The sequence below is a fragment of the Phallusia mammillata genome, chromosome 3, assembly GCF_965637545.1.
Source record: "Phallusia mammillata chromosome 3, kaPhaMamm4.hap1.1, whole genome shotgun sequence".
Classification (NCBI taxonomy): domain Eukaryota; kingdom Metazoa; phylum Chordata; class Ascidiacea; order Phlebobranchia; family Ascidiidae; genus Phallusia; species Phallusia mammillata.
Window position 1 is genome coordinate 135680 of NC_137254.1, and position 27191 is coordinate 162870.

The 27191-nt window shown below is 39.2% G+C and overlaps 4 protein-coding genes across 4 annotated transcripts in view; 3 read left to right on the top strand and 1 right to left on the bottom strand.

Moving 5' to 3' along the window:
• Positions 1 to 1474: 1474 nt before the first annotated feature.
• Positions 1475 to 11570, top strand: LOC145218347 (uncharacterized). Its single transcript, XM_080085756.1, has 13 exons — positions 1475 to 1636; positions 1712 to 1790; positions 2017 to 2064; positions 2419 to 2466; positions 5404 to 6354; positions 6613 to 6676; positions 8848 to 9058; positions 9120 to 9192; positions 9343 to 9398; positions 9461 to 9645; positions 10199 to 10343; positions 10518 to 10619; positions 10684 to 11570. The coding sequence occupies exons 1-13, from the start codon at positions 1592 to 1594 to the stop codon at positions 11053 to 11055; spliced, it is 2379 nt and encodes a 792-aa protein (XP_079941882.1). The 5' UTR covers positions 1475 to 1591; the 3' UTR covers positions 11056 to 11570.
• Positions 11571 to 12755: 1185 nt separating this feature from the next.
• LOC145218788 (uncharacterized) lies at positions 12756 to 19011 on the top strand. The gene is made up of 12 exons (XM_080086193.1): positions 12756 to 13229; positions 13312 to 13419; positions 13717 to 13902; positions 13960 to 14102; positions 14307 to 14506; positions 14627 to 14974; positions 15254 to 17041; positions 17257 to 17446; positions 17757 to 18020; positions 18183 to 18317; positions 18383 to 18493; positions 18816 to 19011. The coding sequence occupies exons 1-12, from the start codon at positions 13151 to 13153 to the stop codon at positions 18915 to 18917; spliced, it is 3654 nt and encodes a 1217-aa protein (XP_079942319.1). The 5' UTR covers positions 12756 to 13150; the 3' UTR covers positions 18918 to 19011.
• A 2102-nt stretch (positions 19012 to 21113) lies between these two features.
• LOC145220512 (beta-1,3-galactosyltransferase 5-like) lies at positions 21114 to 22943 on the top strand. The gene is made up of 8 exons (XM_080087725.1): positions 21114 to 21238; positions 21299 to 21397; positions 21457 to 21569; positions 21626 to 21729; positions 21793 to 21962; positions 22031 to 22163; positions 22220 to 22408; positions 22469 to 22943. The coding sequence occupies exons 1-8, from the start codon at positions 21150 to 21152 to the stop codon at positions 22580 to 22582; spliced, it is 1011 nt and encodes a 336-aa protein (XP_079943851.1). The 5' UTR covers positions 21114 to 21149; the 3' UTR covers positions 22583 to 22943.
• The window catches only part of LOC145220511 (titin-like), a 51839-nt gene continuing 47057 nt past the window's right edge, over positions 22410 to 27191 (bottom strand). Inside the window, exons 135-143 of the mRNA XM_080087724.1 lie at positions 26980 to 27143; positions 26793 to 26901; positions 26242 to 26353; positions 25574 to 25713; positions 25074 to 25467; positions 24697 to 25018; positions 24440 to 24626; positions 22963 to 23155; positions 22410 to 22901 (exon numbers count right to left, since the gene is read on the bottom strand). Of these exons, the coding sequence (XP_079943850.1) occupies positions 22790 to 22901; positions 22963 to 23155; positions 24440 to 24626; positions 24697 to 25018; positions 25074 to 25467; positions 25574 to 25713; positions 26242 to 26353; positions 26793 to 26901; positions 26980 to 27143 (1733 nt within the window). The 3' untranslated portion in view covers positions 22410 to 22789. The remainder of the gene's footprint in view (positions 22902 to 22962; positions 23156 to 24439; positions 24627 to 24696; positions 25019 to 25073; positions 25468 to 25573; positions 25714 to 26241; positions 26354 to 26792; positions 26902 to 26979; positions 27144 to 27191) is intronic.

The window sequence follows — 27191 nt, forward strand, 5'->3', positions numbered from 1 at the left end:
TTTAGTGACAGTCAGGATATTGCTGATAGTATTCAGGCTTTTTTGTTGCTTATAATGCAACGTTTGTTAATTTGTTTTACCAAGTGACGAAATATGTAAATTCGGATTATGTTGTTCAGTTCCGACCAATATAACATTAACACGGAAACATTTGTGAAATAAACTGTTTGTGTGTTACAATTGGAAAGTGTGACATAACATGCGAACAAAGGCAGTTATTGTTTCATAACTAGCAATTGTTGTGTAAGAACAACCTGTTTGTGTTGTATAAGTCGTACAGAATTCTGTATGTAACTGGATTTCTAACGATGTTACACAGAACTGGATGTTAAGTTGTTAACAGTGCTTGGCAAACATTAACGACCTATTTTCGTTTCGCACGCTTTACATTGTGAGTTTGTGTTTGTGACGACATAAACCCAATTGTCGACGTTACACTATTTCAATTATTCTCTCTTCATTCTTAGTTTATGTGGAATATTTATTAAAGTGGACTTTATATTAGACTAGTTATAGCCTATCCTTATGCCTTACGCAATACTCCCTTTTTTGTATACGTTAGTTTTCGTTAACAATTTAGTTGTGTAACAGTAATGTGTAGTTTTTACATAAATTGTGGCGTAAGTTGTTGATTTTCGTGTTCGATTTTTGAGTGCTGGACTAAAAAGCACAGAAAAGAATTTACAGACGCGTTTTTTTGCTGTCAAACGGTAAAAGCGTATGTTAAAAACCTTTGTGAGTCAGTTAAAATATGTTTGTTCGACAAAAACTGGAACATTTCGATGCTGTGCGGTTTTGTCAGAACGTGAAGCAAAAGTTTTGTCAACCAAACAAGTTAATCGGTTTGCAAAGCTATTTTAAGGCTGGCTTAGCACGGAATAACCACCAACATGCAGGCACGGTGTGACAGTGACGTCATAGACCAATTTGTTGAAAAGTTTCAATTGTTTCGTCACAGTTGTGGAACTTGTGTGTTTGCGACTTTCACCACTGAAACAGATCGTGAATTGAGACCAGTGCGAATAAGTTTTATTGTTGCCAGAAATCAATTCCATCTTAACTTAAATTGGTGATATTTCAAGTTGGACGTTGAACATAAAACGCGCCAAAGCGCTTTAAACGTAACAAAGCGTTTCATGTGTTACATCACAACGGCACAAGACGCAGTGTGTCGCATTTGATTAACAGATTTATAAAATTTAGTTGTAAGCGAAAGTTCTTGCCCGACTTAACAAGTTTGATTCAGGCAGAGTGAAATGATGAATGGCACAGCTGAGAAGTCGTGCCAAACACACTTAAGGGTCTCGGATACAATCAATTAGGTTGCCAGCTCCGTCCAAACTTGTCCCAGGGGGGAAAACATATCATTTAGTTGTTCCCCACGGATCCGATATAAACAACGAATTTCCGTCACTCAAATTGTGCATTGTTATGTCACTGTTAATGTTGTTACGGGATAAAGCTGTTATTGTAGATTTCGAATGTAAATTGTATTTTCTATGTTACGTCACAGTTTGTAGGCTTTTTGTGGCATTACACTTTTGACGTCACTATTGATGTGATTGTGACGTCATGAGCAAGGGATAATAAGATGTACGAATACGAGCAAGAATTTTCTTTCTTCAAGCCAGAGCAGGTAGTGACGACGTGATATTCAAACAATATTTTAATGTATTGAATTTCAATTAAAAAACTAAAATATTTTGTTTAGATTGCTGCGAATATGAACTCTGGCGGAAGTGACGTACCATCAAACAACCGGAAGCAATCAGACGATGCTTTGTCATTCGGTCAATAAATTTTGATTTTAATTTTGTTTTTGAAGTAAAAAAGCGTATTTTATGTTTCACCATCAAGCCTGTAGTTCTGTGCTTAGCTGTTACAAGTAGAAGCTAGTTATGTCAGTTTTAAACTTTCAAGGTCTTTAGAATATTATATTTATGGTCGGGCGTGATATTGATTTGGTGAAAGATTATTATTTGTTTTCGTCTCAACTAATTTCAGAAACTTTTTTAGATCTGTTGACGGATTTGAATCTTTTGAACGGAGAATTATTCCACGAAGGTAAACTGAACTGAAAATTAAAAACACAAAACAGACGTTAAAATTAGAATTGACTGAATTAAGCTTCTATGTTCGAATTAGACAAATTGACAAAAATAATTGAAATTAGACAAATCTATATTCGGATTGGACAAATTGGTGTTAACGCGATAGAATGAAACACAAGCGCACATATTGCCATAAATAGTTGCTCTTATAACCGCCATTTATACATACAAAATAAATTTATACATATGCTTGAGGACGTGTTTTGTCGCATTTCTGACTGCAATGCTACAAAACACGTTCTGTACCGCACAACATTATAATACACTATAAGTTAACTTCTGTGTTAAGTTTGTTTATCTGTTGCAGGATGCGAACGGGATGGTGGAGACCAGTTCGTCCCTGAAGTCGAAAACTGTGAGTTTTGCTTTTTAAATGTTTGTTCGAATACCGAAGACCGCCATTTTTGTTGCTTGATATCAACAATGATCTGTGAAGCATCGTTTCATAAAATGAAATGTCCAACAACTTTAAATTACAAATTAAGACGCGTTTTTTCTCATTGTTTTGCTATAACATATTTATCAATTTTCTACCAAGTAAAAAAATGGAATGTTGTTTCTTACAGATTTCGCAAAAATCTGGAGTCTGTAATTTTAGAATTTCATAATAGCGCGAATCGCGACGTTTTCCTGTTTTCGCGTTTGTGACAAAGTTATTTGTGACGTAACACTTACACTCGGTTTCAATTTTTCCGACAAAATTTAAGGTATTTTCCGACATAGAGACATTACGTCACAATGGTGTTTATGGGTCACAGAAGGTCACATCCGCTGTATGGTATCGAGTTCCAGGCTCTTAGCATTCGGAAGCAAACTTGTTGGCAAATATTCGCCCGAACGCAATCGCCCGCATCGCTCGCAAGTCTGGCGATGTTGCGCGAAAAACTGCTGTGAAATATTTGAGTTTAATGCGGGGGAAAAACTTCCACTATAATGTTGCGTTTAAATTTCCCTCGACTAAACTATATGGACGAAAATTACTAAATTAATTTGATGAAATGCTGTAAGACCTACATGAAACCCAAAAATTTGAGTAAAACTGTAGATAAGTTCAAAAAAATCAGCCATGTTCAGTGAAAAGAAATATTTCACATTTTGATATGCCACATTGAATCGCATTTCCAACATTAAGTTTAATTTGAATCCAGTTGAAATGAGTTTGTAGAAAGATTGAAAAGATGAAATCGTCTCGCGTTTTGCGCGTCACAATCTAATTCGAACTTTGCCTCGAGGCTTCTTTAATAAGTATACTGACGTCACACGTATAAATAAATGTGGGACTGTTTTTTTTTAGGTTTTGGCACTTTTTAGATTTAGTCCGTGAAATTTTTGCTTTTTGCAAGTCTGGATGTTATAAGTTAGGAATAACTGGTTTTACTCACCTGAACGGTTGATTGTGATGTAACAAAGCTCCTGTGCTGTCTTTGCAAAGTTGGTTTCGAATTCACGCATACCGGTGCAGGTTGCGCCAAGCGTTGTGAGTTTAGGGTTTTGACAAGTTTGATTGACGTGAAACGGAAGTGTTTGGCATCGGAGCGCTCACTCGAAGCTCAACCTTTGCGATTCGAAGAAAAACGCAAAATTGATAAAAGAGAAAGGCGTTCCTCCTCCTCTCACTCCTCCCGCTTTTTTATGAATGAGTTCCTTGTTTTCCTTGTTTCATTCACAAATTCGTCGGGTACGTTTTCGCTGTTGTTTGCCAAGGTGCGCTCGTGCACGACGCACACACACGCATTGCGAGCCCGTATGCAATGACTCATCGGGTCTGTCGCTGTACACCTTGATAATTTGCGAAAAAACTGCGATTTAAATTAACCATCCCCACATCACCTTATTCACTTAATGTCAACTTCACCTTAATATGTTCGTCTGTGCTTTGCCTGATAAGTAATGACCACGAATGCTTGAAACGTCCACAACTAGTTTCAAGATGGGTTGTTGACTGGTTTACACAATGCGAAACGTGTTATATGTTGGAACCGGTACGGTGGTCGTCAATATATTGTATGTCTACATGGGAATGGACAGTTGATGTGAAAAAACAAAAATCAAGAATCCCAAAAGTGCTGTTGGCATTTCAAAGTAACAAACCACTGTGTTACATCACAATGGAAGTGGCAGGGTCGCCATCGACATGGACACCAAAATAAGGACAACTGAAAAATTAAATTTTCATTTGAAAATGGAAGGAACGTTTCGAACAAAACGAGCCATGACATATCACATGTCATATAATTTGCCAGAAACAATCTGTTCCAGCAACACCTTGTTTGTAGAAAATACTTCAGCACAGGTTTACTTTTACCTATAGCAGGGATTTGACTTAAGTTGTAAACAATTTAAACTTAAATGTTGAAAATAAGATAAAATAAGGACTCAAGTCAAAAACAATGACATTTATTTAGAAATAAGGACAAAATTTTTCCTAAGACATAGCCCTTCAAAATAAGGACGGTATGGCAGCCTTACATACATCCCAAAAAGTTATTTTCAAACAAACGGGAATTTGTAAAGCCACTTTGGCAGCAAAAAACTTGTCAAAATTTCGTTCGGCGATCTGAGCGGCCAATAAATATTGGCAGGACAGATTTGGATAATGCGGTTGAATGACAATAATATCAGCACTTGACACAGATTACCGGAATTATTCAAATAATCCTATAAAATCGACAAATCAAAATCATATTTTATTTCCGTAATGCGGAAGAACATAAAAGCTCTTGGCTCTCATTTAATCCCATGCGTTAGAGGATTATCTCTAATCAACTTCAATTAATTGTTGGGCATTTTTTGATCGCTCTTGCTCGGGATTTGGGGTTCGTCCATTTCACAGCAAAGCAGTGTCAGGGCTGTACACGAGTTTTTATGTTTTAGAGTTTTTGATTCGTTGAGACTGAAGATTTGTTTTGCTTAGCAGGAGGTTGTAAAACGCGGAAATATTTGTGGCTAAATATAGTTTCCAATGAATATATCGGAAAATCTATTTTCAGCATATTTATTCCGCTGCGCGATAAATGAGCTATGTTGTGTGTGATGAGAACATTTGGTAGGTTTCCAGTTTTGTTTTTATAAATTCGAACGTAAATTGATTCGATTTCGGTTGCAAAGTGGTTTTTTATTTTGTGTTGAAGCAAAAATGCAAATTTCTCAAAGTAATTGGAAAGCATGAAAAGTTCATGAAACTCAAATCATCCATCTGTAACCCATAATTTACATTGCCGGTAGAGTAATTACAGGGTCAGCAGCGTCGCAGGTGGATTCGAGTTTACGTCACAATTACTTTTGTTTTCAGTGGTTCCGCTCGAGAACAATTCGACGAAAGAATCAAAAGTTCCAGAATTCTCGCACCAAGCGCCCCCTAGTGGCGGGGAGGCCCTCTACCCCCCAGATTTCGCCTCTCCGTCTTCATCCACTGGAGGTGCTAAACAATGCATGCAGAGATGTCGTAATGCTTCTGGTGTCACTACTGATGACGAAAGAGTGCTGATGACGCCGGAATTGGGTCTGGACCCTCTTGATGACATCACTGGGGTTTTCCCGGGGTTTAATGATGGGGTTAAGCAGGGGGAACCCCCAAACCCCGCCCCTCGATCTTACCCAACTTGTAATTCGAGTAAAGAATCGAAATCGTGGAATTCTGCTCAACTCGGGGATTACGTAAGACACAATTATGACGTAACAACGCCTTACAATGCCCGGTTTCATCGAGATTCGAACGAAGGCGTGTTTTTCAATGATGACGTATACGCATGGTACCAACAACATGACGTCACTCAACGCAACAGACAGTCTGACATCACGCCTACGTCATACCCACGTCAACAAGCTCACTGCCAGCAATCGATGTATTATGACGGAAGTGGGGTGATGTCGGCCCCTCCCTACCCCTCTGCTGACCGGAAGGGGATTCCCCAGGTAGAACCCCCGCCCCTCACCCACTATCCCGCTCCCACCCAACCAAAACCCACCAACGAGTATTGCCATGGTTACGACCAACGTCTGCGAAACGCAAGTTGTCCGGAAGCGTTGGAATCTCACGGTTTCTATGACAACGTCCCCCCGACTCCCCAACCCCAACACGGACCCTGTTTCCCCTCCCCATCGCTGGTGGTTCCCCAAAACCCCTCCTGCACCCCGCGAACCCCGGTCAAAAAGCCCCACGAAGTCCCAGACCGAAGCAACGACGATTTCAACTTCCGGCTTCCGGCTCCACGCGGAATTCTCACGAGAAAAAAATCAGAAGGTGCGTTATTGTCATTTAACAACCTATTTGTTTGTGACGTTTTGGGTTCCACAAACTAGTTGATGAAAACAACAAGTTTGTTGTAATTATTGATTGAAATACTTCAGTGAGTCATAAACATAATTTAACGATTTCCGAAACGATTGTTTTGGTCATAAACCTCAGTTGTAATTGTCGTGTGAATTAGAACAAAGACGCGATAAAATACGTAACAATGTTGTTTGTTTGTGACGTCGTAACACGAAAAATTTGTTACAGATCAGTTGCCTAGGAACCGACCTAATGATCACGTGACTCAGGGAAACAGCCAATCAGCAACCAGGTAAATAATATTTAAAATATAAATATAACTAGAAGGGTGGCTTAGCACATATTGCCCTTGCACATACACTATAGCATATTTTGAAACATTAATATATTTCCTACACTTATTTATATTGGGTCCTATATTAGCCATCGTCTTTTATAACCTTGGTTGTTTCTGCAAGCAAAAACTCATGGGTCCCCACACATGCAAAGTTGTAGATAATGCATTTCATTAGAAAACAATGAGTAAGTAGGATAACTAATTGAGGTTCAACACACACAAACTTAAACGAAGGAAACCACAATGACTCAATCAATAGTACTGCAAAATTTCAGTCCAATCTGCCAACGTTTAAAATTTCAACCACTAGAGGTGTTTTGAGCAACAACCGTTAATGTTTCTGACATAACATAACTATATCTACCATCTGTTAAGTTTCAGCCACATCCATCAAGCATTTGATGGCAAAACGAGTCAGACAAACTTCGGGGGAAAAAACATTTTAGGGGGCTAGCAGGGTAAATACTGGGGTTATCAACAAAAACAAAGTGGGATGCACATCTACATAACTACATCTACCATCTGTGTAAATTTCATCCAAATCCATCAAACATTTGATAAACTTTGGGGAGAAAAAAAAATGAAAGAAAAAACAAAAGAAAAAAAAAGAAAAAAAACAAAAAAAAAACAAAAAAAAAGAAATAAAAAAAAACAATTTGAGTAAAATCAATATGTGTCCCCTTCAGGGAAGGGGACCCATAATGAGTACGAGGGTCGTCCCGGTTAAAATATTTCGTGAATATTAAAATGTTTGTCCGCACATCACACGAGTAGCTGCTGACGTGGTTCGAGTGAAACTCCGCTAATAAGAGTTGACTCGCTTATAAAAACTCGGACACTCTTATCCAAACCCGGCGAGTCGCGAAACAAGTGGAAGAATAATTTGCGCCTTCGATTGTTGACCGCACAATGGCACTCCTACATTGCACAATGCTACCATATATGTCGTCACAAAGCCCATTGTGTTTGTTGCGGTGACGCGTAACAGCGGTCACGCCTCACTGAGTTTCGAAGTGCCTGTTTTCGGAAGTTTTTCATTAGTTCGTTCCGCATGAATGGCGCGCTGAATTCGCCAGCTATTCAAAGCTTCGCCTCAAACATTGAAATTGGTTTTCGTGCCAAAATAATTTGCGTATAAATCAGGACTTACACGTTTCACGAGCCACAAATAAATCTGTGTCATCTGCATTTAATATCTTTCAACAAATTATAGTGTCTTTAAATATCAGTGACTTTGTCTTTTACGTAACTTAGTTTTAAGTGAATCTTAGTACAGTGGTTCTTAACTGGTTTTCGAAACAACAAACATGATGGCTTGAATTATATTCCTTTATAACAGAATCCTGACTAGTAAACAACTGACAGTTAACAATAAATGACTAAATTTGTATATGCCGTTTTATACTGAATATTCAATAAATTATACGCAACTAATTCCGGTTCATCACCAAATGTAATTAACGTCCTGTAGACCAGTGTTTCCCAACCTATGGGTCGCGACCCAAAGTTGGGTCGCCTGAACATTCTGTTAGGTCGCTTGTTTTCGAATATGAGCATCTACTTTTTGATTTCGCCTTGTAGCGTTATTTTTATATATTTCCCAAGGCTTTAAGTTGTTGCCCAACAATAATTTCATCACAACTTGTCGTGATAGTGGTTAAAACTGTTTGTGACGTCATAAAGTGATGTGTTAGCTCACAGTTAAGCGTTGTCTGGCTAATAATTCTTCGATTCAGCTCGAAGTCCTGGTTAAATGAAAATGTTTGGTCGAAAACAACAACACTATTTGTTCGTTATGAGGTTGTTGATTTGCTACACTTGCGTAGTAATTTTTGAAAAGCTTTCCCAATTTACAGACAAAAATTCAACTAAAATAGCATGTTTATGGGTCGCGAGAAACCACTAAACAAAATTTTGATAAGTATTTGGGTCGCGTCAAAAAACGGTTGGGAACCACTGCTGTAGACCATCTAAAAAGTCATCATGGACCACTAGTTGAGAACCGCTAGATTAGTATAATATGCGTTCCAATGCCAAGTGAATCTTTCAATATGACTCCTACTCCAAAAAGTTCACCGAAACTTGGTTTAAACTGCAGTTCACAATGAATTTGTCGATTTATTCAGAGGAAGACCGCGATCCGACAGTTTCGCCGATTTCCACGTCCAAGTTCGCGTACGACCTGTGACGTCACAAAGCCTTATGCGTTCCGCGTCGCTGGAACGCGATTCGACAATTACGTCACGGTATTACCAGGGAAAAGGGGAAGCCCCCCACCAAACAGTGACTCGACAAAACTCGGCCCCAGTACTTCCGGCCCAAACCCCAGTAAAACAGGTGAAATTTTGGTGATGTTTCAAAAACGGCTGAAATTTTACGAGTTTTTTTTGCTTCGCAGGAAAAATTTAAGATCCCGGCCAGCTCTCTGGTGCCGCCTGGCGTTCGTATTAAGGCAGAACCGAAGGAGGAAGGTAAATATTGTTTCTATTGTTTCCGCCGTGGGTTTGCGTTTACAACCAAACTAACATAAAAAATTATTCACGTTAAAAAGGTTTTTTTACCCAGTTTTGGTCACAAAAAGTTTGTACAATTTTATGCAAAACGCAAATTATTTTTTACAGACCCTACGTCATCAGTTCCGTATTATGGAGTGACGTCACAAAGAGATTTTGACAAGGTATGAGTTTGTGGCTTGAATAACATTGTGACAATCCCTTTTATGACGTCACTATTACACAGAATCCGGACCAATCAACGTGTGATGACGTCACAAGCCCACATCCGGGATACCACGGTGGGGTTCCGGGTTTCGAACCGGATCCTGGGTTCCGAATCCCCCACATAAAGTCACAACCTCCGGATCCGTATTTGGAAGAAACTTTTGTCGTGGAATCAGAAATTCCGCAACAGTCAGCTGAAATCAGGTGCGAAATTTGTTACTGCTCGTCCACGCAAAGCCCTCTACTGACATCATGTGGCCAGTCTGTTGTACCTTCTGGTCGGGTAAACGTTTGTGGCTGAAATAAATGTCTAAAAAGGCAATACATTAGGATTAGGGCATGGTTCGGCAACCTTTTAAGCGGCGCGTGCGAATTCGCTTGTTATTTCCATGTGTTAATGACTTACACACATTTAATACTGGTTTGTGTATTTAAGGCTGGATTTTAAGACAATGACACGATAAAAAAAAACTGAAAACAAGCAGTGTAACAGGTTAAATTGTTACTCCAATTTAAACACGCAAATCGGTTGGCGTGCCATGAAAACCCCCTCGTGCCAGGGATTGCGGTCCCTGCATTAGCATTAAAAATTAGACAAGGGATTTCAACTTATTTAAAACACGACCAACCCTCAACTGAATTTTTGAAAGACAAAACCGACTGGAAACACGCAATAAATAGATAAGAAACCGTACGAAAGGGTAAAAACCTGAAGCAAAGGTTAATGTGATAGAAATACAACCGCATCTTTCTTCAGGGAGGGAGGCGGAGGTTACGGAAGACGAGGAAGTTTACAACTTTGGCAATTCCTCGTCTCACTCCTGGAAGATCCCGCGAACAACCAACAGGTCATCGCATGGACCGGAAGAGGACTCGAATTCAAACTGGTTGAACCGGAAGAGGTATGACGTCACTGGTGATGACATAACAATCTTTTTTATAATGAGTTTTGATAACTTCAAATGAGTCACAATGTTTTCTTCAAAACTTTGTTCTCCGATATTTTACGTCATTCGGTTCAAGCTACACTGATGACGTAATGAGGTTTATAGCAACCGTGTTTTTGTGCGTTGCAGGTTGCCAGGCGGTGGGGAGTCCAGAAAAATCGCCCTGCTATGAATTACGACAAACTCAGTCGGTCGCTGCGTTATTATTACGAGAAGGGAATCATGCAAAAGGTTTGATAGAAATCCTACTTGTAACATTATTTTGATTTAACTCCAATATTTATTTATCCGGTAGGTGGCAGGAGAGAGATACGTGTACAAATTCGTGTGTGAACCGGAAGTCCTGTTTTCAATGTCGGGTTCACTCAACCATGAAAGGAATCCCCATTATCCCCTCCAGGGATTTCCCCGGCACCCCTACTTTCACGGCGCTTACCCCCCGTCCATGTATTTCCAGCGGCATTACCCCTCAGCCCCCCATTGTTATCAGGGTTATTCCCCCAACCCCCATCATTACCCCCACCCGAGAATGAGAAGGGGTTTCCCCCCGATGGACGAGTTCGCAGGGGGGTTCCCCTTGCGTAGACCCCAATCTGTTGCGTCACAATCAGAAACCCCACAAGCGGGCCACAGTGGAAACAGCGCCACCTTGCAGCAAAACAAGTGAATGAATAGGAACCGCTAGATGGCGTAACACGACCCATCTGTGTCAGGATCGGGTATTTTAGCTTTTTTACATGGTTCGACCCTTTCTTGGAATTTGTGAAACATTGAGTCCCGTTTTTATGGGGGAGGGGTTAAGATGGTCGGACCCGAAATAGAAATCCAGAGCTGTACAGTATTACAGGTTGTTTTCGCTAAAGTTTCACATTCTTAGATTTTGTGCCAAGTTTCACGATTTTAATGAAAGTTTGTAATTAACGTTAAAATATTTTTGCACATATATTTTCTGGATGATTTTGCTGCTTTTTACAACAGCTGCAAAAATATTTTGTTTCATTCGAGAAATAAACTCGAGTGTCGAACATTCACGAGTTCAAGTGAAAATAAAGTTTTGCCAATTGTTTATTTTCGATGAGAATGTTGCGTGCTTCTGAAATTAAGAAAACTTATTTTCAGTATTTTTTCGTCTCGCTGCCATCTCGCATTTGTATTGTTTGTAATAAATGACGCGCGATCCTGTTCAGTTGTTTAAATGTTGTAAAACATTTCGAAAGAAAATCTGCTTGAAGCAGTTCACAGGGATGGCAGTGCGGTACGGTACGTACTGTGTTGACCGTACCACAGGTCTCGTAGCGAAAAGCATACACCGTACCAAATTTCAAAAGCTGAAACGCACCGCCGTGCCGTACTTGGGCTACGGTACTATGTTTGTGTACAGTACCTTAAAAAACAAATCATATATATTTAGCCCAAGTTTACGATGGGTATCTAAGTGAGTGGTGTCTACGCAAGCTACTCTGTTAGCAGCATATCGGTTTAATATCAAAACCTTGTGCAAACCATGTTACATGTTTAACTATGGCGGTAGAAAGAGTTTTTAATGGGAATTATCACATGTAAAATATCGACTTGAATGTTAATGGAACGATTCTCATCTCTCACCCCTTTGTGAGCAAAATTTAATTTGTTATGTACCTTTCCTGAACGAACGATCCATTGCAACTGCTGAATCTCTGCGAACGTCACATGCGCTTTTTTGATGACGTCATCAACATCTTTGGGACTTGGTTTAGATCAGAACCTGATAGAGAAGAGCTCACCGTTTTAGCGCTTTTATAGATTGAACGTATTCTTTAGCAGTTGTATTCTCGTTCCAATAATGATGAACATAAACTTCAAAAACGAAAACGGTTATTTTTTAAGTCAAGTGGCGATGTTAAAACACAGTACGCATGAAACTTACGATTCAAGCGACTACTTTATTTAAGAGATGGATAAACTCACAAAAATTGACAAAATATGTCAGTCGAGACTGTTAAAAAATATTTATTTAATTAAATTGAAGTTATCTCCAATTAATAACAAAAGGTAAAACTGTGTATTTTTACAATTGAATAGTTTTAGAATTTTTGAAACCTTCAGCTAAATTGCAAAGTTGACCGAACCAGTGTGAATATTCGAAGATAAAATCCTACGATTCCAAATTACTTTGTCAAAAATCGTTAAAACTGCCTCACCCCACAAAATGTTTTGTTTTTGATTGAAATCAATTTAAAATTAAGGTTTGTTATTTATTTAGATTGAAACTATGTTAACATACGCAAAGTGATGAAAGTGATATGAAATCTGTTGTATATTAGTGTAGTCTAGTTTGTTTCGCGTTTTTTTTAGCTTGTGGTCCTTCGTATTTCTGTATTCAGAAAAAGATGTTTAATTTTTACTGAAAAACTTGTTGTTTTCAACCAGTCCATGCAATTGTGCTGCAAAGGTTTTTGACGGAAAGTTTAAGAATCGAAAAAGTATAGAACGTTTTAGAATTGAAAGTACAAAAGAGAAAATATTCTACAAATAAACTCATCTCAGAATTTAGATTAGTTGGAATTTGGAAACATGGATTGTTGACGTTTGTTGTGTTTATTAAGCAAACTCATCAGGTTTTGAAAAACAGTCAGTTGGTATAGTGATACCCTGAATAGAAATTTTAATATATTTTGTTTAACGGTGATCAATTTATTTGCGGATTATTTGTAAGTTATTATGCATGCCATCATTTGAAGACTGAAACAGCTAAATGGGAATGTCATACAAAGTTAAGTGTAATGGAGGCAGTTCACCAATCTGATGCAAGCAAAGGCATGAAGAGGAAAATCAGCCAAGAACATTCAGATGAAAAAAACAGTAAGTGACATTTTGACCAAAACATGGCTCCATTTTTAATTGTAATTATTTTTTAACGTTTTTTAATTTTTTTGTGGCATAGGTGAGAAAAAACGAAAGAAGAAGGATGGGGGTCGGCCAAAAAATTGTCCGTTGTCTGAGCGACAACAGCTTGCGTTGTTGATGCAAATGACTGCAGAAGAAAGCAATGGTATGTTGGACTTGTGTGATGTGTGATTGTGAACTAATGTAACCCTTGCCAAGGTTTTAAACTGAACCTGTTGTAATGAGTATGTGATGTGTCATGTAAAAAAACAGTCAAGGATGTCAAAATGTTGGTACAAAAATACAATTACCAGAAAAGCTCTATACGGGTAATATTATGCCTGCAACAACTTTTAGAAGTATGTAATGTGTAAACAAATATACAAAACCCTGTCAAATTTTTAGCCAATGTGCAACATACACATATTTTGATTGTGTTTTGAGATGTTTATGTTTGACACAGAACAAGCAGGCACTCCACCACCACAAATTCGCAGAACTCCTGGGAGCAGCGGCCGTAAAGATAAAGTTCACAAACGAAATGAGCGAGGAGAAACACCGCTGCACCTTGCCACAATACGAGGAGATTTAAATGCAATCACTGAACTTATTAAGCAAGGGGCCGACATCAACGTGCAGGATTACGCTGGTTAGTTGTATCATTCACTTGTGTTGATCAACTTTACCTATCGATGTCGATTTGTAGGGTGGACTCCACTACATGAAGCTTGTAACCATGGATACCATGACATTGCAAAGTATTTGTTGGAAAGTGGTGCAAACGTTAACTCAAAGGGTTTTGAAAATGATTACCCTCTGCATGACGCTGTGAGCAACAATCACCGAGCGGTAAGTAATCATGTATATTGCTGGGTCTGTTTCATTGGCATTCTTATTTGTGTTGTGCTTTGAAGCAAAACATATGAAGCAGATTGTAGCTTTGAGTTGATTTTAAGCTTGAATGCATGTGTGCTTAATAGATAACTTAGTTTTATGTTATGGTCAAGTTGTTTTCAAGCTGGGATGTTTAATAGAAAACTGTTGTATGTTTAGCTTGTTGGTTTGTTACTCAAACATGGAGCCAACCCTCTTCTGCCCAACAAACACGGGGAACGGCCAATGGATCTGAGTGAGTCCGACGTCATAACTAAGATGATGCAACAAGAAGTAATCTCCAGTGATGAAAGCGATTCGTCGCAAAAAACAACGTCAAGCCGAAACAAGGATTCAGATCGGCTTAAATGGAGAGGAAGGTAAAACAATGCACAGATCATATAGTCTTCTAACATAAACAAATTCCAACATTAACTGTAGAATAACTAGATCTCATAAAACATGAAAGGCAATATCACCTATTAAACACTTGTTTGCAGGTCAGAATCAGAATCAGACCACTCCATGAAATCAAGCAAGCATTTCTCGAACACTGCAAGTCGAGAGCTCTTCAAAAGTGAAAAAGTCCTGAAGAAGCGGACGAAGAGCATCGTGTCATCTTCTGTGGATTCGGACGACTCCGATGAGACTCCGTTGATCCACCAAAGTCGACTTTCTCCACAAAAACATTTCAGTTCTTCATCCAGCAGTAATTATGACATCACAAACAAGAGAGGTTTACCTCATAGTGACAATAAAAGTCGAAGAAAAATAAAGAAAAAGAAAAGTTTATTTTCAACTTCAACATCCGAAGATTCTTCCTCTGACACGGAAAAAAACATCAAAAAGTAAGATCAAAAAGTGTATAAATTCTGTCACATACAAGTCTATATGTTGAAGTACGCAGGAATGTTGTTAAAAAATAACATTTGGGCCAGTTTGTTTGTCAGATGACTTTTTTGAATGAATTTCAGTTGAAAATATGTATACATATGTTTCAGTTGTGGTTTAATAAATTTCAGTATAAAGGGTTTTTGTTAATTTGCCAGTGCAACTGTTAATACCAGGCTTGTAATATGTTTTTTTTAGAAAATACTTTTCATATCACATATTGTTTTGTGTTGCAGACTCAAACCACCGAACATTAAGTCTTTAGTCTCCCACCATTCCGACTCGGACAGTAGCGAGGAAGAACAAATACCATTGTCACAAGTTTTAAAATCTAAAAAACCTTCGGTGACACCAACACCAACAAAACCTACAATGAAACTTTCTGCTGCTGAGAAACCGAGTGAAACAGATGTTTATGACCTCACAGATGATTTCTCCAATGAAAGTGATGCAATAAGCCTCAAACCTGATACCGGCCGGATGTTTCAGAAATGGCAAAGTCCGAGTAAAGGACCAGGATTAAAAATTCCAAGTTTGTTTTCAAGAAAAACATCAGTTGGAAGTCATGCAGTGAAAAGTGCTGAAAAGAAGACTTTCAAATCAGCAAAAGACATTGAAAGTGTGAGAACAACTGAAAAATCTTCAGACATAAAAACTGTCCTAATCAGGCCTGCATCACCACCAGTTAAATATCAGACATCCGAGATGCTGTTCGATGAACTGTTTAAAAAACATGATAGTTTCGAAACGAGGATTACTTCAACCTCGGTAACAACTGCAGTTGCCATAACAACTGCCACAAACAGCTTATATTCGAGTGTTGCAAGAATTGTTTCACCAATTTCAAGTACAGCTACAAACACTTCAACTGTTTCCTCAGTAACCATGACAACAAGTCACTCAGCTGAGCCAGTTACTCATGCCAACATTGCTCAAGTCGAAGATAAAATGCTGCCGAGTTTTGTGACGGAAACACTGAAGCCAAAACCAAGTGCCAAGGTGGATGAGAGCAAGAAAAAGCGGAAATCGACTGAAGCTGAAAATGTGAAAGTCGAAGAAAAACCGAAACCTTTGGCGACTTCTTTGAAAAAAGGACCACAGGCTACTGTAAGATCGATTTCACTCGATACAAGCAATACTGTGCAAACTGACAAACCAAAAATAAGTGATAAAAGTTCAGAAATGAAAGCTGTCAAAAAGTTACAAGTGGATATCAAGGAAAAGGTTGGAAAAACCCAGTCGGACCCATCAAAGTGCGGCCAAAAATTGGCTTCCAAAGTTTTAGAAGCAAAAAAATCCCTACCAAAGCCCAATGTGGTGAAAAAAGAAGTAAAGCAAGAACAGAAGAAGGTGTCACTTCTGTCTGACTCAGCATTTATTGGAGACATTGACAGCATTGCTAGGCAACGGTTGCTAGAGAGACAATTGCAGCTCAAAAGAAAAAAAAAACTGCAAAAGAGAAGAGAGTCAAATCCAAGTGCTAAGTCAGATGAGAAAAAGTCAACAAAACGAATTGACAACCCCGTTGCATTTGCTGAAACACCTGATAAACAAAAGGTCTTGAAACTTCAACATCAAAAAAGTATCAAGATGGAAGCCATAGAAACAATACACACTGCACAAAATACTCAGGAAGTTGTTTCGCCTAAAGTTACAAGTGAACCTGAACTAAGTATTCCAGTTTCTACCCAACCTACAATCACTGTTCCCCCCCTCACAGCAAATGATAGTTCTGATACAAAACCAGTTTTGCCTGTTCCTGATGAACTGAATGACTCCAAGCCTCCAGATATAATACCCATCCCATCAACTGAAACACCTGTTGAAGTGTCACATGAAAAAGATAAAGCTGTGGAAGTTCCTGAAGATCCCGCTAACCTTGAGTCAGGTAAGGAAGCGGATGTTGCCAGTGTCGAACATGAAGATGTTGCAGAAGTTGCTGCAGTACACGATGACCATCATGAGAATGTAGCAGAGCAAATTTCAGAATCACAAAAGCTTCTACAGGAATATATTCAACAGAGGTAAGAATTAATTACTGTGTTCTGATAAGATTAAGAGCCTGTGCCTTGCCATATATGGGAATGCTAGGGAGGCCGGCTGATTCGGTATAACGCCCTAAATTGGCCTGGCATACTATGATTTAGTTTTGGTGTGTTGTAATCGGTTCTACGGCTAGCAAAAGTTACAACCAATAGACATTCATGTTGCTATGGTAACCATGGGTTTTGTTGTGCAGGTTGTCCATGGCAACGATATGCTTCGAGACAAACGAACCCAAACGACTCCCCGAATACATTCCAATGTCAAAACTAGTGAAGGTCACGAAAAATCCAAGTAACGATCGACTTAACTCATATGAGGAAAGAGCCTTCATTCAAAAGCTTGCTTATGAAAAAAGAAAGCGCCTTGCCAACATTATTCCTCAGGTATGAATTTTATTAAGCAAGATTTGTTGAAATTTGCCCACTAATAGTTTGGGTATCTGAAATAGCATACTTAATAGTAGTGACTGGTAAGTTTAAATCACAGTTGAGCATTCTGTACGTCACAAGCATCAAATAGCAAATAAAAATAGACCAACTTAATAAAAGATTTTTATTAAATTGTTAAAACACTTGTTGTCAACCCTTTTCATAAAGAAGTTGCATTGTAAAAAACAGCCATATTCAGGTAATCAGATTTAACTCCTTGGATGGATGTGATATAGTGTATATAACTGTGGTGTGATTTTTACAGGCTCCACAATACTACTGGGAGTACATGACATTTACTGGTGGATATCTATTGAGCGGTCGCAAAGAAAGTCATCTTTCTGTTCCTGTCCTAGCACCCCCTCCACATTTGTGTGATTCTATGGTGGAATTGTTCAATGCTCATGAGGAGCAGAGAGTTCGATTGCGAGTTCAGCATGCAATAGAAAGAGAGAAACTGATCATTTCGTGTGAACAAGAAATAATGAGAGAGCATTGTAGAGCTGCGAGGACGATTCAAAACCAACAGGTACGTTTGATTTGTAAAAAACTGTGGCTGCCAGGCATAATATCAAATTTACAAGCCCTTCTGTCAATTTAGTTTTAAAAACGGTTGCCAGAAGAGCTCTATAAACTTGATTTTCTATTTGTGCTGCAATTTTTTCACACTTGTTTCTGATACTTGGTTCAGGTCCCATACAGCGCATGTGCAGTTTTAATGGACAATGAAGTCTACAATCTGCCCAGAAGTTCTAACGAAAACGAAACTGGCAAACCATCCATAAGAGACAGATTCAATGCAAGGTTATTTATATCCTGGCTGCAGGTTTGTAAAAATCATTTGTTTAACAGGTGAACAGCATTCTAACTGTAAACTATTGTGGCTTTTAGGATATTGATGATAAATATGAAAAAATGAAGTCAGCTCTGCTCACGAGACAGAAGCATGAAGGAGAGACTATGTATGCAATGCAGAAAACCGAATGGATTCTAAAACTGCAGGTAAATATAACAAGCTGTTGGCAATTTTTGTGGAATTTAAACTGAAGGTGTAGCGGCCTCTCTCACTTCCGTAGTCTTTTCAGGAATATATATATATATGCAGTGGTGGCATTCAGCCGGTTCGCACCGGTTCTATAGAACCATCTTATGAAATTTTATGATATCAGCGAACTGGTTACTGTCAATGAAAATAAGTCATAAAAAGTCATGACTTTTGTGATTGAACCGGTTGACAAAAAATTTGCCACTATTTGTCATGTTAAACTGAAGTTTTTATGGCAAATGTATTTTTTATCATGTTACATTTCATGTTTTTTTTCAGGAACTAGATCACAGTCAGAAGGGTACGACCCTTACTGAAATAAATGACCTTCACGTGCCCCTGGTGAACATTGCAGATGACTTCGACCTTCTACCTGCTTAACTCATCAAGAAAACATGTGTTTGATGAAAAGGTGTATTCGCAATAAAGTTTCTTACTGCTTCGTTATTGTGTCTAAATACAAGACATTTTCCTATTTGCCTGTTGTTTTGATGAAAGCTTGTACTTTTGATATTTTTGTACATAAGATTGGGTTTAGCCCGTTAGGCAACAAACAAGCTCATGAATTGATCGAAGTTTAATATTAAAAAAATCCTTGTTTCTTTACATAGGGTATACAGACAAATAAATTGCCGATCACCATGAACTGCTATATTAATTAAATGTTTGTTTTGCGTACTTATTAATAATCTAGGGCTAGGCCGACAAACAACAAACTAATGCAACGTATTTATTGAAATACGTTGGGCATAAATATTTTAAACCATCAATGCTTATTTATCGTGGGTAGCTATAGTTGGCCACCATACCCTCATTTCTAATTAAACATTTAAGCTAAACAGCATTGAAACGTGCACAAAATGCGTACTTGTCATAAATCTAGGCAGATAAACCGGTAAAATATCGCGGTTGAAAAGAAAAAGGCAAATTGCCCTCAGGCATTCAACCAGAGGTCTATGTCGTCACAGTGCGCATTGTTCATGGATTTGTGATGTGCTGTTTAGAGTTTGAATCAAAACTTACTGAATCATGACGTTAGTAATTCAGCGTGGTAAGTCAGGTTCCAGGTTTTTACGAAATTACTTTCAGTGGTAAAGTTAGCCGAATGAAATAATATAAATGTGGTGTAAATGCATAATGTGAGGAAATGTTTTATGTGTCGGCCATATTGAGTCGCAGGGCTAATATTTATGTTGTTGTGCTTCAAATTTTACGGCGGCAGGTACCGTATTTACTTGATTGTAATCCGCATGCTGTGATGTTAGATACTTGTGTTTGATAACATTTCTTTCTGTTGCCGCATACAATACAACTATATGTAAACATATGTTAGTTACGCAAATAATTCTACCCAGCAGAGCGTATTTCGACGTGTAAAGCCAACATGCAAAATACTTTTGAACCTAACAGAAATCAAAAAGCAGGGGCGTAGAAATAATATTGCTATGATATTAAAATGTAAGCTGTACAAACCTTAGGGCAAAAAACTTTATAAAGCGCTGCTTACATTTGAATAAATACGGTGTGTTTGACTTGACAAAATGTGAAATCGATGCCCCAACCCTGTAATACTGGTGCACAAATCTTATGAAATGTTATATGACGCAGAATGTGACATTGCATCACCACCACATGACGTCACCACCATATGACGAAATTTCGTAAAACCTTTGCAAATTTAAACTTTTGCAACGAAAACACCGCATCTGGTATACATGCACCAAACAAAGTAACAATTAGTTAAGCTTGTTTGCAGTTAAGTGGCTGTACACGTCACTTTTGGTTATGTTTGTTTATGTGGATAATTGATTACACGTGCTACTTTAATTACTGCTCTCTCCTATGGTCGGGTAAATGTTACTATAGTCCACGTAATTATATCTAATGTTACTCTTTTTATACGTGCGACAGCCATGTTGTGAACTCAAATTTCAAAATCTGATGTTTAGGTCTATGGTGATTATAAGCGAAATTGACAAGTGCTTTTAACTAACGAAAGAGGCAACGTACCTCAGTAAACAATAAACCGATTTTGTAGTACTACGTTCTACTTGTGAAACCACCCATTAAAACAAACAATTGTTAAGTAAGGTTACAGTACATAGTATTTTGCAAGTTTACTCACTGTTTTCCAATAACATATCTGGTGTTTTCAACAAAGTTTACTTGATTATTTCCACCTTAAACTCTTGACATATAAATCCACAAGTTTGAACAGCAACCTTGAAAACACTGTTACTGCTTTTCAATACAATTCGCTGTCATAAACAATCTGACTGACACAAATTGAAACACAGAACCTTGAACGAACGCAGAGTGATGAAAAAAGCATGATAACAACAGGACAACGGTCGACTGCACCAGTTGTGCCTGTAGCACGGTTTTCAACAACACTGCGAACAAATGCGCACGAAAGCTGATTTGTTTTCACGCCCGAAGCATTGCTAAACTGAAGAAACAATTAACACCTACAATTGTTTTGATGTGCATAAAGAAATTTACTATAAAGAAAACAGGCATCAAAATTATTTCTTTGCGCTTATTGTGTAAACCTTCTATTTTTAGGTGCGTGTATATTTATTGTTTGTTTATTTTCTTTGCAGAAATTAGAAAATGTCATCAAATACAAAAGTTCCACATGTATTAAGTAAAGTCCTTATTTTGTTGTCGTTCTGTGTGGGAATCTACATTTACATCATGGAGTAAGTTTTTTTCATATTTAGTGGAAAAAAGTCGCTCGATTTAAAACTGTTTTTTTGCAGACGGGGCATTTTCACTTTTTCAAAGTGCATTAAAACTACGCCGCCTAGTGAAACTTTGGAAGAAAATCAAAGCAACTTGGTCGCTAAGCAACCGGAAGTGTAAGCACGTGACTATTTTGATGATTTCTATGTTTAAGTCATATTTTCTGTGGTTTCAGGCCGAGTTCTGCGGAAAAGTTTTCGGTTCAATTTTCCGACGAAACTTCTCATTATCACAACAGGGGAAGTCCCAGCAAATACGTGCAGGAGCCAAGCGACGAATTTTGCAAAAGTAAGAAAACATCGATTAATCTTTGTAAGTTTTATGTTAACCGCGTTGTTTTGCAGACGTTGATCTTCTCATAATGATCAAAAGTTCCAGAAATCATTCAAAGCAGCGTGACGTCATCAGGAACACGTGGACCAGCGTTCACAACGTTTTAAACAAAACGGTGAGATTTTATCAAATGCTGATTAAATTTTTTTTATAAGTTTTCTTTTGTGTTTATTTTTAGATCCGCGCAATATTTTTGCTCGGAGTTTATAATCCGGATCACCAGAGCGATTCTCTCGCCGCCGAACTTAAAACGCGACAGGATTTGCTGGTCGGGGATTTTGTTGATAGTTACGAAAATCTCACGCTTAAATCTTCGATGGGACTCCGCTGGTTTGCTGAGTCATGTAGGTGAGTCAGCACTATTTGTGAAGGGGATTTACATTTGTGACGAAACATTGGGCGATTGTTGCGTACAGATATCCCACTTACGTCATACTGGGTGATGACGACACAATTATGTCATTGACGCAAATCGGTCGTAGCTATCTCATTCGCTCATCAGCCGAAAACGTGTTGCATTGTGGGGATAAAGTAATCAGGAATGCCAGGGTAGGTCTTTCACCTGTCAATCATTTATCCCGTCTCACTAACTGACCGGTTACCAGGTGAAACGGAAAGGTCGTTGGAGCATTTCAAGTGACATCTACCCCAACGTAAGGTACCCTCCCTACTGCAACGGACCATGCTTCATCATGTCGCGTGACGTCACCGTCGCCATTAGCAACCAACTGATGACGTCACCGATGGACATTACAGTCGACGATGCGTTGCTGACAGGCATTGTACGAGATAAAGTACGTCACTGTTGTGTATTGTCACGAAAATTATAGAAATCATACAATCGTCCATTTCAGATCGGTTTGCAATTAGGGACTATCCCGCGGGGATTTTGCCGACATCTCACAAATTCTCCACTCATCATTGATAAAATATTAAACGCATGGACGAACTCGAAGCCGGACACGTGATGGAAAACATAAATCCCCGAAAAGATAACCTAAGCGACCACTTGGCGGCGGAAGAGAGCATAGATTTGGGAAAAAGGCGGATCGAAGACAGAAAAGGGCGAAATAAATACAAATATTGTAAGGAACGACAACAAACAATTATCTTCCGCGATGGAACAAACGGAACAGTTCCTTGTTGACATAAAAAATTCATAAATAAAAATCATTTCACGTCAAATTAACTCGAAGTAACGGACTCTCTGGCGACTCCGTGCGGGTGCGCATGTTGTATGTCGTCACTGTGACGTCATAGAAAGGATACGTCAGTCGACGCACGACCCTGAAAATAAATCACGTGTAAAAGTTTGCGACAGAAATTCGACATATATTGTTGTACTTACGCTTTATTGTTACGTAACAATCGTATCGACCGGCTGACAATCTGAGTTCCAGCTCTGTAGAAACGAAGATTAAATCGGACGAATCGCGAAGCAACACCCGATATTCGAACAGATGACCATTCAAGTGTGACCGTGTTTGTAGTCGACGCAGTTTTCCGCAAACCGGTGGGTGGCGCTAAAGCGTCAGTTGGACCTTGGAACAAAAATGAGTCGTTAACCCTCGCGTTAGGCGGGAAGCCCTTAAAACTTCGCGGCGTTTCGATTGAATTGAGTGCGAGAATTATAAGAAAGACACGGCTGGCCAGAATGAACTGGAGCGAAATATAGAAGCGCTCGACGACAAAATTAGTCGAACCAACGGTGCTCCTCTTGATCCAAACGCTCCAGTAAAATTAACGCAATTAATAAGTAGTTTGGATGGACTCGTAGAAAACAAAAGAAGCGATATTTAGATAGGACCTGTTGGGCCGAAAGAGGTGAAAAAACACAAAATATTTTAGAAAAACGTCACGTTAAAAAATAAATAAATCAACCGTCTTAAAAGCGGTGACCAGGTCAATACGGACCAAAAATCAATATTATCAGAGCTATCGCGATTTTTTGAAGACCTGTACAAAAGACTCTTACTTAGCCAATTTCAAACAATGAAATTAAGTTTGCCATTACCACAACGCCTGAAAATAAGTCACCGGGCCTCGACAAATTAAACGGAAATAATAGGCAAACATTGCACTTATATTTCGGACACGACCGTTAAGGTGATGAAGCAGGTCGCTCTTAATACACCTTATTCAATAAGTGGTTCATAACCTTTATTTTTCCTTGCTGCACCCCTTTCAAATCACCAACCAATTTTCGCCCCCCCGTTCAAATCACCAACCAATTTTCGCACCCCTTCCGTTTTTGTATTTATATAGAATAGACCTAACCAAACTTAATCATTCAGCATCGCCGCACCCCCTAGGAACAGTTCTTGCACCCCTTGGGGGTACGTGCACCCATGGTTAAGAATCCCTGCCTTATTGGCTCTAAAACGTAAACGAACTAATATAAAATTAAACGGTTTTCACGACCCCACTTGGAATTGCAGTCAGAAACAGCTTGCAAAGTTTCAGTTTGTTCATATAAGCGAAACGGAAATAACAAGCTAACATAATACTTATTTTCGAGTGCTCGACCGTTAACGCGATAAATTCCTCTTAATATAACGAATTAGTTCCTCTTAATACACCTTATTGACTCTAAAACGTAAACAAACTGAGATAAAATTAAACGGCTTTCACGATCCAATTTGGAATTGCAGCCAACCGATCTTGCGAAGTTTCAGTTTGTTCAGAATATCGAAGTGCATTCAACACAAATAATCTTCAGACCTTCAAAGTAAAGTGGGCTGGCCTTTAGTCCCACGTGTCGCTGCTAGCGTTTTCATTCTCGCCCGTCTTTCTATTAGATTTTCTCACATATCAGGTTCACTCACTTTGTGTGACGATTTGAGCGGTCGGTCTGACAAAAACCGGACGCTGTTTTGTTGCAACGACTTGGCGGAAAGAAATCCCCGTTCCCGACGTCACTGGGCTTGCAGTGATGATGTAATCGGTGTTGGGGGATAGTGACGTAAATGCGACGACTTTGTGTTGAGGTTTGATCAGTTTCAGTTGAAGAACCTGAAATATTTGGCAATTAAGATTTCTTTCAAGACGCCAAAATCGCTTTTCCTTAGTGACGTCATATTACCCGATTGTTTCCCGGTGTCCTGATCTCGAATTTCAGAGTTCCGACGCCTTTCGGGAATTTGTTGATCGCCAGTGACACGTGACTACTGCCTAGTGATGTCACAGTGACGTTGATGGTCGATTCTCGGGCCGGGAGCGTTCTCACGATGATTTTCCCAACAACACCAGGTATGACGTCACCGCGCAGAGTGGCCGGTCTCACTGTGACGTCATAGTTGGTAGAAGGTTGGAGGTGAGAGATGAAAACTGATCTTCCTCCTCTCAGTCCCTCGAACACAGGAGTCGAACTGTCTCCGTCCAACTTCGTCACAACCAGTTTGAATCTGCGACAATCGATTTTTTACTCACTATTAAGCAGCATTGTGACGTCACAAGTACCTGTGTACGTTCTGGAATCCGACCCACATGACCTTGAATCCGGTGGAGGTCACGCCGCTAGGTGGGGCAAACGTGGAGAGAATCCTTTCATCGGTGAGCGCGCTCCCTACGTGTATCACAACCGGGGATTCCTGCAGTAAAATCATACGCAGTCGTTGCCTTAACAACGGGAGCAGAAGCGACTTCGCTTTCACCACTGTGACGTCATTCATCTGTGACGTCACGACCACGGATAGCGATTGTGAGAGTCGCTCGCTTAACGAGTTGATCGTATCGTTTGTTGCGTCCCGAGATTCTTTCAGGAGTTTTATTTCGCGAGCGATTGAAACAATGCTTTCGAACGCGACCCCTTCTGTGGAACGCTTTCGTCGCCCGATCACCTTCTTCGGTCCTCCTAGAATGTGACGTAACAATCTCACTCTTGTTTATTTTGTTACGTAACAATCACTGTATTTTTTGACGTAATAATTACACCATTCTGCATTTCTGTGTTCACTCACCAGAATTCCTTGTAATGGTCGATTGGACGGCGTTGCTTATTTGTTGAATGTGTTCTAGAACTCTGGTTCGGAATTCCAGGTCCTCCCCACTTACAAACCCTCCTCTGTTTAGTCGCTCATCGTCGCCCTCTCGTGGTGAGCTGAAGTGAAATTTACAGTTGAACGGTTCAGTTTTTCAAGTGTAAAAGGCAACGCTTTGTGTAACATATAAGCGCAGAATCAGTCAAATCTGGACCATTCAACCGTTATCCAATGATGTTTTTGCAGGGTTGCCGTCGACATGGACGCCGAAAAAAGGGACAACCGAAAAAATAGATTTTTTGAACAAATCGTATAAACATACGGGCCTTGACATGCCATGTTTTTTGCCAGGAACAATCTGTTTCAGCAACTCCTTGTTCGTAGAAAATACTTTATGCATCTCACAACAGCTCAAGTCTAGGTTTACTTTTACTTGTAGCAGGGATTTGACTTGTAAATGTTGAAAATAAGAGAAAATAAGGATTCAAGTCAAAAACAAGGACAAATCTTAGAAAAAAGGACGGTATGGCAACTTTGTGAATATGGTATTATGCACAAATCTAATTTGATTTCGTTACTGTTTATTTATTCCCGCAATAAACAAACACCATGCATCCATTGTAGTTGTGTTTAACTTTCAAACTTACTCTGGAATTGTTTGTATTGTTTCCAGGAAAGCTGTAACAACTGATTCGAGAATTCCGGTTGTCGGATCGCCCGTTGCCGTGACAATGCTTCGCGCGAACGGAAGAAACGGGGCTAGAATAAAAAATGTTGATATTTCATAAATTAATTCCATATATGAGTGATTTCTGGGCGTATGAGCATCGACCCAGCTTGTTTAGTTTAGCTAATTGTGTTTCTACAATAGCTAGAATGTTTTTATGGATAAGTTTATTGATACATTGTTTTTGTAACACTTTTGCAATTAAAGAGAGGAGATATGTTCTGATAATAACCAATGCTACTTGCACAGGAGCTCACACCACAGATTTGGGAATTTCCGATAAGTGGCGCAACGGAGCATTGGCGTTCGTAATGGCAGTTGCGCTGAGTTAGCAGCTGTTGCCATCACAAACACAAACGTCTATGCTACGTTACGCTACCTATCGGAAATTCCAAAACCTGAGCCGTGAGTTTCTGTGTTAGTAGCTCTACCAATAAATAAGGGGTAAAAGGGGAATTCCCTGGTTCTCACCTGTTTTCACCGCGACCCAATCCCCAACAGTCAACGTAGTCGAATCGCTGCTAACCGCGTTCACTGTGACGTTATAATCAGTTCCAGCCGCGAGATCCTTCAATCGGTACTGTGACGTCACAAACATATATATTAGATGTTAGGTGCATAATGGTCTGTGACGTCAAAAACAAATTTCGATTGTTACCTCATTTGTTGAAATCCCGTTGATTCTGCGCACCATGCTGTTGCCAATAGCAACGACGAGCATGTATGATCTCGCGAACGGGGTCGGTGTCCACGTGACAAGGAATCCTGATGACGTAATCTGACTGATCATGATGCCACTTACGTTATTCGCGTTCGGGTAAGCTGTAAGATAAGTTCAAGGTTAAAAACCTTTAAGTAAGCACGTGCTAA